At 35.3% G+C, this 15,412-nt stretch overlaps 1 protein-coding gene across 3 annotated transcripts in view; it reads right to left on the bottom strand.

Annotated features, from left to right (window-relative positions):
- The window catches only part of LOC307167898 (CD166 antigen homolog), a 72,376-nt gene that overhangs the window by 19,407 nt on the left and 37,557 nt on the right, over window positions 1-15,412 (bottom strand). The window contains exon 1 of one of the 3 annotated variants that reach the window (XM_079887211.1): window positions 1,712-1,861. The exons of the other annotated variants lie outside the window; for them this stretch is intronic. Within the exon in view, the coding sequence (XP_079743337.1) occupies window positions 1,712-1,775 (64 nt within the window). The 5' untranslated portion in view covers window positions 1,776-1,861. Of the gene's footprint in view, window positions 1-1,711; window positions 1,862-15,412 lie in introns of those variants that run through there. 3 annotated transcript variants of the gene reach the window in all.

The raw sequence follows: 15,412 nt of genomic DNA on the forward strand, positions 1-15,412 counted from the left end.
CCCAATGTCAACATTAGAACAGCTGACATTACAAAACTGCAACAATAAAGGATGGATTACTCAGTTATATGAAACATTAAGAGAAAATAATAAAGAAAGCTGTGAAAATAAAAGACAAGCTTGGATTCAGGATGTAAAAAACGATATCTCATTAGAAGAGTGGAGTACAATTTGCTTAAAGTCGCAAACACAAACCATAAATACTCGTCTTAGACTTTTACAATATAATTGGATAATGAGGACCTATATAACCCCTGTAAGATTAAACAAATTTAACCCAAATATCCCAGATCTTTGTTTTAAATGCAATAAATTCCCTGGTACATTTTTTCACTGTGTTTGGGAATGTGAGGAGATTCAGAAATTTTGGGTTGAGGTGACCCAATGCATTTCTCAATTTACTTCTTCTCTAGTCACGACATGTCCTATGTTATGTGTATTGAATTTATATGCAGAAAATTGTTCCTTATCTGTAAAAGAGAGAAAAATGGTGGATTTATGTTTACTGCAGCCTATTGCTTTATATTGGAAAAAGGCTGATTGCCCCTCTCTTGGACTATGGCTAAGAAACCTGTCATCTTGTTTGGCTCTTGAAAATCTTACAGATATAACAAAGAAGAAATCATCTGAATTTGCGAACATCTGGGAGGTGTTTCTGAATTTTCTTAAAAGTGGAAATATTGAAGATGCATTAGATGTGTGAAGTTTTATATGTAGGAAGAATCTAGCTAATTTTGTAACTTACTATTTTGTATTTCTATATGCCTGCCTGGGGTTTGGTTGGGGATTGAAATGTTTTTGTCCTAAAAATGTGAAAACTCAATAAAGACATGTTAAACAAAATAATAATAATAAAAAAAAATAGAAAAAATAGAAATAAAGCCCAATTCCAAAAGGATATTAGTGCTTGCTCCACACTCTAGTTGAGGTGGGACGAATAATTGATAAAACAATACATTGCAATATGATTTCTTGCAATACATTATCACTGATATCATGTCAGTACCCTTGCACTAATGCAGATTGCAGCTTGCTTTACTGTATACCATAAGAAGCATTTCGGTTCTTGAACAGCTAAGAGTCAGTTTAATAAACTCTAGTATGTTCAGTTTATGTTAAACTCGTGCGAGAACGATTCAAAAGCATACGGAACTGTCTGTTCTCTAATGGCTCTCGCGGTACTTTGATGTCATACACCGACCGGTCTGTGCAGCGCTGCTTTAGGTCATAGACTGTAAAAAAAGATGGACGACTCATTTTGAACCTGTTAAACACATTGAGAAGGATGTGATTTAAAACTAGTGAAGATTCAGCACAGAATAGCATCACTAAAGTATTGGATTACAAGCAGACACAGGAATAACTTTCTAAGAGTCATTAAGAACTGCAAACTGAACACTGGTCCACGATAGTCCTCTAGAGTTTTGTATTTTATAGAGTTGGGACCATGACATCTTAATAGCTAGTGAAAAATGTAATGGGTTTCTGTAAAAGCCCATCTATTGTCATATGCAACAAAAAAGCTTTACTAATACAGTAGAAAGACAACTTTTGGCAGGACTAGCACAAACTCAAACATGTCAACTGAACATAAATTAATTTAACACTCCCTATTCTGGTCTTAAGACCGAGACAGAGTCATGATCATTTACAACATCTCATTCCAGATGCATCGGAAGAATAAAAGGCAGAATTAATACAACATACAAACCTGTGAAACTCAAAATCTGCGAAACTGCCAAGAGATAAAGAAGTCCAAAGAAATGTTGAAGCATATTGAAAAACAATTGATCAGTAAATACTGTAAATAAGACCCAACTTTATCACTGTAACTCAGAGTGCAAGCCTGTGACTGAAGACCTCAAGCATGGCAATACTGATCATTTAAAAAAAAAAACACCCAAAAAATATTTTGAGTACAAGTTAATGGATGACTGCAAGACAGAAGCAGAAATGAAACTAAATGAACTTGAATACTTGAAAATAACTTGAATAATGAGGTTTCCCCTGACCAGATAACCAGAGCATCTGTAGATGAGATGATGTTGTTTGGCACATGAATTCCTTCTTTGGGTCATAATTTGCTTTCAAAGATAAAAAAATATATTTAAAGTTTCTCTGAAAACATTTTCCAAGGGGTCCTTGGCCTAAAAAAGACAGCAATCTCAGACAGCAAATGCAGTGAGTTTGCTTCATTCTTCTCTGAGAAAATCAATAATATCAGAAAGGCGATCAGCATATCCTCGTGTGGCACTGAGGTAAGACAGATCAGACCACCTGAGAAAGTAGTTACTATGTCTGATTTAGAAGAAATTAATGGTAAAATTATGGAAGAAACAGTACAGCACCTTAAAACATCAACCTGCGCCCTTGACACACTCCCCACCTCCTTGTTCAAAAGTGTGTTAAACTGTTTAGAAGTGGATCTCCTAGAGGTGGTAATATCCTCACTTCTCTGAAAACTGCAGTTGTCAAGCCCCTCATGAGAAAGAGCAATCTGGATAAGACCATATTAAGCAACTATAGACCAATCTCAAATCTTCCTTTCATAGGCAAGATCATTAATCAGCAGAACCAGAAAATACTGTAAATAAGACCCAACTTTATCACTGTAACTCAGAGGTGCAAGTCTGTGACTGAAGCTGTAGCTCGAACAATGCAATAGTGAAAAAAAAAAAAAAAAAAAAAAAAACTAACCCCACCCATAAACTATTTTGAGAGGAAATTTCACTGGGTTGACCTCACGAATATTATGTATTAATGGATGACTGCAAAACATACTCAGAAACAAAATGAAATCTAGAAATAATCTGAATACTTGCAATGATAGTTTTACCCTAACCAGACAACCAGGAAATACGTAGATGAGACTGACGTTGGATGTTGGAGTTATTTTGGTTCATAATTTGATGCTCTCACAGAAATTTAACATTATACAAAAAAATACAAAAATACAAAAAAATCTAAAGTTTCTCTGAAAAACATTTTCCAAGGGGTCCTTGGCCTAGAAAAAAAGCTTCTGTTTTATTGCCCACAGCGCCCACCTGTGGTAATTGCAGGATAGAACAGACAAAACCCAGAAACATCTGACTTGCATTTATATACATTTATAAGAACTCTCCCACCATCTATTTTTAAAAATGAATTATGAGGATTAGCCACCCTGAGTCACCTGTTCATAAGTGTAAAATTACTTTCATGAATTGGCCAATCACATGCACTGCTAATGGCCTGGTTTCTTTAAGGGGTTGCTTACTTTTAGCATTCAGTGATCCTTATACGAGTCCTTATAAACCTCTCTGTGTTTATTTAGCATTTTTTGACTGACTGACTGACTGACTGACTGACTGACTGTGGCTTACAAATAAAATGCGTGTCCAGTTAACGATTTTTTGTTCTCAATATGATTGGGAAGGTTCGTTTCCGGTTATATTTCAAAAAATAAACCTAAAAAGTACCATTAGGGGGCGTTAGTACAGGTTCAGTTTAGATTGTCACGAAAACTTCCCTGCAACGTTCTGGGAATGTTTGTTTTTGGTTATAAAAAATAAAACCTAAAAATAACTATTATAATGTTATTTAGGTTCCCTTTAATTATCCTCCACTCTCAGAAAACAAGGTACAAAAGCTGTCACGGTTCCCTTTCAAAAGGTACACCTTTCAAGAGTGCATGTTAGTACCTAAACGTTACATATTTAAACCTTTTTAAAAGGTACTGTCCCAGTGACAACTTTTGTACCATTTTTACCACTAGTTAGCTTTTTGTAACAAAAAACAATACGCTACATCTGCACGCTTGACTGAAGAACTATGGATACAATTTGAATCTGAATTGTGTAAATTTTAATTATATACAAGTGTAATTTCTCAAAATGAAATATTGTGGCATTTTATTGTTATGAATTAGATTTTTTTTTTTTTTTTAACTTGAATTCTGGACATTTGATATTTAACTATGTGTTTTTCCCCTCTCAAAAACGCAATTTTGACTAATATGTGTAGAGTTTTATAAGTTACAGTTTAACTGATAGTGATCGGTCAATATTCTTACTGTCGGTTAACGGCTAAGCGGTTAATTATGGTCGTCCCCAAAAAATACATCTAACCTACACAATAGCCATTTAATTTCTCACAAACACAAACTTGGGGCGTCATTTGTAGGGGCGTGGTTTGTACTACTGTGGGATGCAGTCGGACACACTTGACTAGAAGGGTCTGTCTGCACCCAATACAAACCATGGACCAATAAGGTACGCCTCTCGGGAAGAAACAAGGATATCATTGACTGAAACAATCTTTTCAAGTACATTTATTTATTTAAAGTTTGTCTGGCTAACTTGTTTTGCTTTTGAATATTAAGAAGTATGGAATAACAGCTAGGCCTATTAGTAAATAAACGAAATTATACAATCAAATACAGACCTATAATTATAGCTAAAAACCCTCAACACTAAACCTTACTCTATCCATACCCTTTCAATAAAATACAAATTTACTGTAGTGTTTCATAATTAAAATGAGAGAACTAGAGTGAGAGAACTTCAAAAATGGAGGGGAAGGACATGACCTTTATTAAATTATTAACACCACACATCAACAATCATTAACAATATTCCTGAAAACATACGTCCTGAAAGCATTTTCCATTTTTATTAATAAAACAAAAAGCATTTTGCTGTTTTATAAGTTGATATCATACAATGGTCATTTAGACAGGCTTGACTTGTTTGGATCTAAGCAATTCAGAAATGCATTTAAAAAAAAATCTAATTACACAATAACTTTCTGAATTAAGAGTAGTTTATATATGTTTTTAAGTCTCATTAAAAGGCTTGAGAAGGAAAGAAAGAAAGAAACCTTTTGTATAGCATTTTTCTCCTATTGTTATTAAAAGAATAAAACAGGCATATTATTATCTGTCAATACAGACTTAAGTCACACACAAAAGAAGAGGTTTAAAGAAGTAGTACATAAATGAAAAGTGCTGTCAAATTTGTCTAACATAGAAAGCACATATTTCTGGCTTTGGAGATTGTCCATCACCTCAGACAGTTTTTAAAGCGTGAATCTGGGGTGATGTTTTTCAAAATCTGCATTTATGCATAAACATTTCTAACAACTGCATTAAGTTATTTACCACAAAGAGATCTTTTTCTTGTCACATGGGCAACTTTGACAATCTCACAACATGGTGGATAACACTTTTGTACAGCAAATTAAAGTCAGTATGGCATAAACATCATACAGGAAAACATTTTGTTGTCATGTGATAAGATAACTTGATACATTTTAAACATTTATATTTTATCTCGGACAATCTTTTTTGACACTGACACATAGTCATGCACGTGACAGCACACTTTTACTCATTATACCAGCTTTTTTTTTTTTTTCAATTAATGTATTTATTCATTGTAATGATGTTCAATATATCATCTGTTCAATCTTAGCATGTGCATCCATTGCTGAAGAGACACATTTCATTCTGCTTTACTGACTGCGATAACTTCCAGTTGGTTGTTTCTTTTTCCACACATAGATAAGTAATGCGATGATTATAAGAAGCAGTGCAACAGCCGCAGCAAAACTAAGGATGTAGTTTAGAGATTTGCCTGGAAAGGAAAAAGCAAAATAGGTTCAGGAAATGAATAAGTAAAATAAAACTTAAAATCTTTAGCACAAAATTCATTTTGTGGTTAAATGATTGAACAGTAATATATCACATAATTAAAAGGTTGTTCTAAGAGCTATTGTTAATATCTAATGGAGAATATAATCATATTTTCATTGAATACAGTACTTAAGTTAAAAATAGAGCAAATGTATTTAATATCCAATGTACAGAAGGCAGATACCATGGTACTAGATGCCTGTATAGCCCTAAGCTATATAGCATATTTCCTACTTAGAGTATTTTTTAGACATAATTACTTACTTTTATTACAGTTTGTATTTGCGTACATTTGACAGAATCTGAAACTACTTAATCATGGGGGATTAGATTGTACCCACCAAAATTGGGTACAATTTTGGTACAATAAATATCTGTATTTTCATATTTTCCATTAATTTCCTGGTCATTTTTGAATGGCAAGATCACAAGTGTGAATATAGTCAAAGCAGGGGTGGGCAACTCTGGCCCTCAAGATCCACTTTCCTGCAAAGTTTAGTTCCAACCCTAATCAAACACACCTGAACAAGCTAATCAAGGTCTTCAGGAATACTAGAAAGCTAATGGCAGGTGAATTTAGTCATGGCTGGAGGTAAACGCTGCAGAAAAGTGTATCTATTGCGTTTGTACAATGTGTGTGTGTGTGTGTGTGTGTGTCTGTGTGTGAGTTTCCTCCGAGGGGGCAAGGGAGGCAACTGCCTCCTAAAGAATATTGAATGAGAAAATAATCCACAGCGCTGCCGTAATTATATTGTATAATTTAGTTTTAAATTATTATTAATTAGTTTGCTTAGCTCGGAGGAGAGTGGTACATTATGGTTCTGAAGCGTCCATTGTAGCGCGTAGTTACAGATAGCGGTTAATAAAGCTACAGCAACATTAGTTAATTGTTTTTGTGTCGCGACAAAATTGCTTCCCGAGCTTCAGATACAGACAATAAATGACGAGTTCAAGTCATGTCAGGAACATCATTTTGCCATTGAACGCACATGAATTCCACAACAAAGTGTAAATATGAGTGCATGGGAAGCTCAGGATTTTTTTTAAACCCCTATTTTACGAGTTGGGGGCAAATCAGTGAGAAACGTGTCAGAATACCATATGTGTTTAGCTGTGATATTGTCAGACTTTTTTATTTACAGCATAATAAGCTAAATGCCTAAACAAAATATAATAGCATTGTAATATAACAAGATAATAGTATGTAGGCCTAATGAAAAAGTTGACAGTGGCTTCATAAATTAATTATAAACATAAAAAAGCAAAACACACCTAAAGCACATTATTTGTACTTCATTTTCTGGAGTAGAGTATAAAAACCTGTATTTTAATGACATCTTGCTCTGACGAAAGTGACTTGAATGCACCTTACTTCTAGTGGACCATCAGTAATGGCTAAGAGGCTTTATTTTTATATTAGTCTTTAAAAATATATAATTTTTTTTTCTGCATAGTGCACCTTTAAACTGAGTCACTCACTTACAATGGAAAATGTTACAAAAATGCACAGTTACCTTGTATGGACACTTTTACGTATCTGATGGTGCTGCCAACTGAATTGCTCGCAATGCAGAGCAGATCCTCAGGTGTTGAATCTGTTACAGTAAGAGTTTCACTATAAACTATATCAGTTGTGCTGAGACTCGGTTACTTGGTTAAATAAGTTCACATACTGAGGTCAGTTTTATCCAGCTGTTTGATCTCCAATTTTTTATTCTTTTATTTGGAGCCTCCTCAGCTCACAGTCCAGCTCCTTTAGTGTGCAGTCTGAGACGCCTTTGCAGTCTAGTTTGAGACTCCTTTAGTGTGCAGTCTAGTTTGAGACTCCTAGTACTTAAAATAGATTTAAATAGTACTTTTTAAATTAGATTTAATTAGTAGGCTACTTAAAATAAGAATTAATTTATGATGGCACTCATACTTAGAACAGTGTGAAAAAGAAAGATGCATTAAAAACGAGACAGTATACACAATCTCCTAACTCTACGTAGGTCAATATCAATATCTGAATAAGAGATGTAGCTAGCTGGCCTCCTTACAGGAATAATGTGAGCTATTGTAAAACTGTAATGTACCATAATATATTGTACTATCGTGAATATTCATTCATTCTTTATTTCAGACCCTTAGGTCCATATCACAAAGTAAACGAAATATAAGAAATATGACATAGGTGGGCAATGGTAAGTTAATCATGCAAGATTCGTTGTATTTTGTGAACGGCTCGTTACTAATCTTAAATGTATTCATAGAAAGGACTTCATCTAACGTTAGGCTAACATAACAAGCACATAGATAGGTAAGTTAGGAAACAACAGTTAGGTAAGTTAGTTATCTTACCTGCATCTGACAACCTGTTCAGCACCCGTCGGGACTTCTTTACCAACATCGTAGCCGAGCCTTTACTCGGGGTAAGGGTGTTCGTTCGTCAGTCTGCTCCCCGTCCATAAAATGGTACGAACACACATAACACACATGGTACGAACCAGCGCTTGGGTGAGCATTTCAAGTTTAGCGCCTTCCGCCATTGCCTCGGGTGCTCCTCGTGTAAATCGTAAAGTACACCACAACATTCCGATCGCTTTAGCCTACACTGTGTTCGTAACACCGTTGGTTAAATTGTTCTATCCTCTTAATCCAATTGTTATGTCAGCCCCTAACTGAGCATTTAATACTTAACATATTTTACCGTTACAACTATAGAATTACGCTAGAAACTAGCGTAGGTCCTTTCAGCCGGAAGTTGAAGTCCCGCTTAGCCGGAAGTAAGATCCCAGCTAACACAGTACGTTGTGACGACGTCGTCAGTTAGTCGTCATTTGGTCAGCGTGACATTACTTTAACTGGTCACCAGATAACTTAATAAAATCTTTGATGAATTAAATAAATGTTCCATATAATATCCAAATGGCATAGTATCACTAGGATAATATTTGTAATGCATTTATTTATATAATTGAAATTATCTGGAAAGTTATCTGGAGACCAGTGGACCACGTCTCTACAACGTTCTCCATGGGATAAACCAGCGACGTCTTTTGAGGACGTGCCCACCACGTTTCTGGAACGTTAGCCAAGATTCTAAAAAATGGAACTTTACCACGACGTCCTCACAACGTTGTCATAACGTTGTATATAATTGTTATTATTGCTATTATTATTATTATTATTATTAAGGAGGTTGGGTGTTCGTAAAAACAACAATAAAAAAAAAATCTTCAAACTGAACTTCAAACTTGAAGAACTTCAAAATGAGTTTTAAATTCATGAGATTTGTATTTATGTAATGTCACTTCTGTTAATGTTAATTCTAGATGTTTATTTATGTAAATGCTGCGTGACTGACGTGTTTTATGAGCGTGCGGGTTAGCTTTCAAACCGTTTCAAACCCTGGAGCGGCGCAGAGTTGCCATGGAAACGGCGCAGCGACATGCCTGATAAGCAGCAAAGCTCCCTCTCTTGTTTTCGATTGCTTTCAGGTGAGTTGAGTCTCTAAAATCACACACATAATATACAAAACTGTTCCTGACACTTTTCTTACGTGGTATTGACACACATCTGTTGAATATTTACTTTATAGAAATGGTTTAGTGTCTTCAAAAAAGTCCGTTAGCATCTCAACCGTTTTCAGAAGAGGCACTGCTAACGTAGGCTAACTAACCTAGCTCTTGTTTACAAAAGTTTGGGCTTATAATCACATCTTTGTGTAGATAAGAGGTTATGATAGTTTTGTAAAGGCTTTGCTGGCAGTTCAATGGGTGATTGGAAGTTGACTAATTTATTTAAACTGATATTTAACATAAATGTATGTGCTGTTAATCGATGACGTCACTGAATTTTCAGCATCATTACTCCAGTCTTCAGTGACATGATACATCAGAAATCACTAATATGATTTGATGCTCAATACATTTTTCTGATTATTATCTAATATGTTGAAAACAGTTATGCTGTTTCATGTTTTTGTGTACACTACAATTCAAATGTTAGGGGTCAGTAAGATTTTGGAAGACATTAATAGCAAGAATGGATTAAATTGATCAAAAGTGACAGTAAAGACTTTTATAATGTTATAAGATTTAACTTTCAAACTTTTCTTTGAACTTTATATTGATCAAAGAATCCTGAAAAGGGCATCATGGTTTACACAAAAAATCTTAAGCAGCACAACTGTTTTCAACACTGATAATAATCATAAATGTTTCTTGAGCATCAAATCATCATATTAATGATTTCTGAAGGATCATGTGACACTGAAGACTGGAGTAATGATGCTGAAAATTCAGCTTTGATCACAGGTATAAATTAGATTTTAAAATACATTAAAATAGAAAACAGCTATTTTACATTTGAATGATATTCACAATATTACTGTTTTTACTGTATTTTCGAAAAACTGCATTAAAAGCCGTAGATTAGCAACATTAATAAAGTACTCCTCTGTTTTTAGCTACCTTAAGAAGGACGATGAGGTGACAGTGCAGCTCGGGATAAGGAAGAGGAGGAGGAGGAATACGTAAGTTAGACAACAGAGACCATCCTCCTCTCCTTGTCTCAAAAGACCCTGCCCTCTGCTGGTGGGGTAAGAAAGAAACTCTTCCTCTTCTCCCACAGCTCTCCATCATCTCCTTCTGCCTCCTCAACACTGTCTGAAAGAGCGGTTTCCACAGCTGGGACGCAGTCATCATGCTCATTTTCATGAACAAAAAACTCTTTATGTATATTTTGGTGGGTGAAATAATAGGAAAAATGCTAGACATATTGTTCCTTTTACATATCTTTACTCTTTATGAACGATATGTTTTTATTTATTTTTATTTTTTATTTGTCTTCAGAGAAGCTCAAGGACTATAGACTTTGATAATTGTCGCATTGTTCAGGTTTAGCTACTGGTAGTGAAGCAATGAAGCACATCACCACCAGATACCACCTGTAGCAGGTGCCTCATAGGACACTAGAGGAAACAATTGAACCTATTTCTGCAAATAAAATTAATAATAAAGAAAATTTTGAATCTTTTCATTTCTTTTTTTTAAGGTCTTTATTGTTTTTCCGCGAGCAGTTATAGAGAGCAGTATCAATAAGAATAGCAAACACTTTTTTTTCAGTAAAAAGAATAAAACATTTTAATAGTTGGTTACATTATTCATTGATTATGTTTTTTGCTTAATTAATTGATGTTACATTTATGTACTCATTACTTGTTAACATGGTTAAAAAATCGTTAATGTTCAAAATGTATTAGCTTAGTTTGTACAAAGAAACACTGAATAAATGCTGATTAATAAATTAATGCAGTGTGGTTTTGGGGCATTTTCTATTTAGAATTTAATAGGGGTTTGTATTGGTTTCCATTATCTGTATTAATCCCTAAATGTATTAACAGAAAACTACACAATTCCCTATTAGAATTTATAAGGTTTTACAGAGAATGAAATGTTTGAATTTATCAGTTCAATGTGGATTTCAAGGTTACAATCAAGCACATCTTAATTCCCAGGACTAAAGGTGAGAAGTATATTAAAAATAAATGCGGACGTGGTATTTTGGTCGTTAGGAAGTACCTGCCACGTTCCAGCGACGTACCACTATAACGTCGCCACGACGAATACAGGAATCACAAAGTTACGTTGCTGGAACGTTATGTGGCACGTCGCAACGACTTATATGGTCCTTTAATGTTACGTCCTCGCAACGTGCCAGTTTGGTCATAAAGACGTACTCATCACGTTCTTGCGACGTTCCACTATAACGTCGCCACGACGAATACAGGAATCACAAAGTTACGTTGCTGGAACGTTATGTGGCACGTCGCTACGACGAATATGGTCCGGTCCGGTTACGTCTTCACAACGTAACTGTGTTAGCTGGGGATGACAAAATGAGCGTAATGGCGTCGCCCTTGTTGTCATGGAAAATAAGGTGAATAGAAGCCCAAGAGGCGAAACTCTAGCCGTTTCTCAATATGCGAACTTGTCTGTACTTGTGTTCTTGTGGACTTGTGAAACGTCATCAGTCGCTGCCCTAGTACTGTTCCAATTCAAAGTTCACATCTAGCCAAGTCCAGTTCGAATCCCCGGATGTGTTCTTGATCCGCCCCTTTTACCGAGGATGCATCGAGAGGTGACTTGTGCGGACTTCAGACAGCCAGGTATCCCAGAATGCATCTCACACCAACCAGCAAGCGTCAATAGCAGAGGAGAAACCCCGCGTAATTTAAAAATACTGCTATAATTGTGTCACAAAATGTAGTTTTAAGAGTATTTCAGGCGAGAATGTAGTTGTTAAAAGCTCAAATCTTTGGTTTATTTATAAAGATAGCGCCTATTTGAAAATTTGATCTGACGTTTTCGGAGTTTTGAGAACCAGGCAATCGGACGCTCGGCGCTCGTACCCCGCCGAGAACAGCCTTTCCTCGGCTAGTGCTGCTGACTTGCCGGTGGCTCGGATGTCTAGTCTAGTGGTTTAACTAACATGAGATATAAATCGTCTTGTGTATATCCAACAGGCGATTTATTTATTTTATTTGTCTCATTAATGTATAATTTGTTCCCTGGCAAAACGTTTTAGCTGAGAGCAAAGTGAAGTTTCATAGCTTTATTTAACGTTAGTCTATTTAAATTTAACGTTTTAGCGAGAGCTGACTTATGTTTGACTGAATCGTTGGCTTTGTTGTATAGCTTCTTATACCTTTTAGGCTACTTATACTTTTAGAATGGCTATTATTGATCATTAAAACTGACATTTAACAAAAAAGGTTATGTCATTTTATTTTATATATTTAAAACATAGCCTATACAATATTTTATTATAGTCTGCATGTTGCCTATTCTCTTCACTGTATATACATATATGACACAACCCTGTCTCTTTTTGCTAAATATTCGTTTTAATGATCAATATTATAATGTTTTTTATTGATCATATTTTTAAAATGAAAACAAAAAGAGTCAGGGTTGTGCTTTATATTTCGTGTTGTTGTAAATATGCAGTGAAGATAATCAATTGCGTTTCCTGAACCACATTTGTGTGGCCATTATGTTAAAGATTTTTTTTAAATGAAAATGAAAAGAGGCAAAGTGGTGGTTTATAACATATTTCGTTTTATTTGTAGCCTAAAGAGAGAACCGGAGTAGCCAGAGCAAGCTGAGTGACGCTATCAAGTACGCCGCTGTTCCATTTGCAGAATTACCGGACTTGTGTCCTCCCGTCCTCGGGAGTTCGTTCTCCTGAGTCGAACTTGTCAGTCCGAACTACCAAGGACTCAAGTCCGAACTTTGCGTACTTGGTATTGAGAAACGGCTTCTGTTGTGTTATGGGTAAGTCTGTAGATGGCGCTGCGGAGGCGCGTCCGCCATTATGGACTGAAAGCTGCTGAAATCGTTAGCGCCAGTCAATGGCAAAATCCATTTTAGTAGGTGTTTATAGTTCATGTGTGCACTTGCTAGATTGCACATCTTTTTTGTACCTTTCCGCCTGTAATAGGACATTCATAGATTGTTTTTTTTCTTGCCATTGAAACGTTCACTGTGTGCACTTTCACTGAAGATGTTGAAAAAACAAGTTAATATTTTTGTGATATTCTATGTAAAAGAAAAGTCTTTAGAAATGTTCATTTATAATGTTATTTATTTATTTATTTTTTCAAATCATATATATGGTGATGTTCACTAATTTCAAAATCAACATTTGAATAAATATCTTATTACTGTGTGTCTGCCTATTATATTATTTCATGAATTTCTGTTATTCATATAACAAGGAAAATGCATAATAGAACATAAATATTGATAGATTAAAGATTTGCAGTAATTTTATAATTGTATTATACATATAATTGTATAATTGTATCTTTGCAAACCGTAAGTGGTAGGCTAATGAAGCCGATTCGGTGGGGGACATAGCCTTACTAAAAAGTACTATAGGAATCTTATAGTATTTTGGGACAAAATATAGTAATCTTATAGGAATACTATAGTAATTTGGGAATATGCGCTATCATAGAATACTATAGTAATTTGGGACATACTACAGAAGTACGATAAGACAGATAAGACTACTATATAAATACTATAGCAGCTTTAAAATATTATTACAGAACATCACAGAAGTATGTTATGTTCTGTAATACCTCTATAATATCCTAGAGCCGCTATAGTATTTCTATAGTAGTCTTATAGTACTTCTATAGTAATATTTTGTCCCAAAATACTATTTTCCTAAGGGTAATTAGGCCATGCATAACCAACACATAGACGTATATTTTCTGTCATTTAACGTAATTTAACGTCAGTCATCCTCATTAATGTATTTTAAATTGTTTTCATATTTAGATATGATGGCCAGGAAAAATTAAGTTATGTTAAGTTTTTGTTATGTTAAGTTTTTCAGTGCCATTGACTCCCATTATTTTTGAGATGGTGCTCGATGCAGAGCCAAATGGGAGGAGCTAGAGTTCGAGCTCCCCCTTTTCTGGAGCTCCAGCTCCACCTCGCCAGAGAATGTCTAATATGGCCGTAGACGGGCTCTGACCTCGCTATGTTTAGTGAGTGGGGATTCGCTGCAGCGTAAATTGGGAGGAGCTAGAGCTCTAGATCTAATCCCTCACTGGATATAGTGGACAGAACATGATGCGCTATCAAGCCTGTTAAAGGAGAACTCCGGTCAATAATTCATTTTTTTGTACATTTGGAGTGCTGTCAATACAGAGAACAAGGACAAAAATCGGTGTTGCCTACACCGAGTTATTCTATTTTTAAAATTTGCACCCTGTTGACTTCAATGGGGCAAGTACTAAACCTGCTTTTAGCCTCTTAACATCCTTGATGTGTCATTACAAGTGCACAGAAAATGTGAGTGATTCCTTCTGAGTGAACACGAGTGAGTCTGACTGCAGTAGATGTGAAAGAAATGTATAAAAATGATGTTATTTAAGCCAGCGCAAATACCTTTGTTTACATCCTGTTTTTCGGTTGAAGTCCAAAGTAGTCGATTGCCGAGTTCACGCCGAGTTCACGATCATAGGTATTAAACCTATGCGTGTGAACTCTGCAATCGACTACTTTGGACTTCAACCGAAAAACAGGATGTAAACAAAGGTATTTGCGCTGGCTTAAATAACATCATTTTTATACATTTCTTTCACATCTACTGCAGTCAGACTCACTCGTGTTCACTCAGAAGGAATCACTCACATTTTCTGTGCACTTGTAATGACACATCAAGGATGTTAAGAGGCTAAAAGCAGGTTTAGTACTTGCCCCATTGAAGTCAACAGGGTGCAAATTTTAAAAATAGAATAACTCGGTGTAGGCAACACCGATTTTTGTCGTTGTTCTCTGTATTGACAGCACTCCAAATGTACAAAAAAATGAGCTCAATGTTAAAATTGACCGGAGTTCTCCTTTAATGTTAGTGCGAGTTCAACCGTGATAAAAAGACAAGTTTGTTTTGATGCGCAAGATGTTGGCATACATAATATTGTATTTCTCTAATATTTGTCATGATTGATTAATTATTTATCGTTTCTGTGACAAACGCGTAAACACTTAAGACCATTGCGCACACTATGCGTGTGTTTTTCTAAAAACTGTTGAAACTTTGTTTCTATGTATTATTTTCTCTTTATTACGATGAACAGTTTCGTTGTTTTCCTCACTTTTTAAAGCCGATTTGTACAAAAGCGTCTTCTATATGATTATGTAAATTACTAGACTTAAAAGGCAATGTGAAAGCTTATCT

The sequence above is a fragment of the Squalius cephalus genome (genome assembly GCF_949319135.1).
Source record: "Squalius cephalus genome assembly, chromosome: 1".
Taxonomy (NCBI): domain Eukaryota; kingdom Metazoa; phylum Chordata; class Actinopteri; order Cypriniformes; family Leuciscidae; genus Squalius; species Squalius cephalus.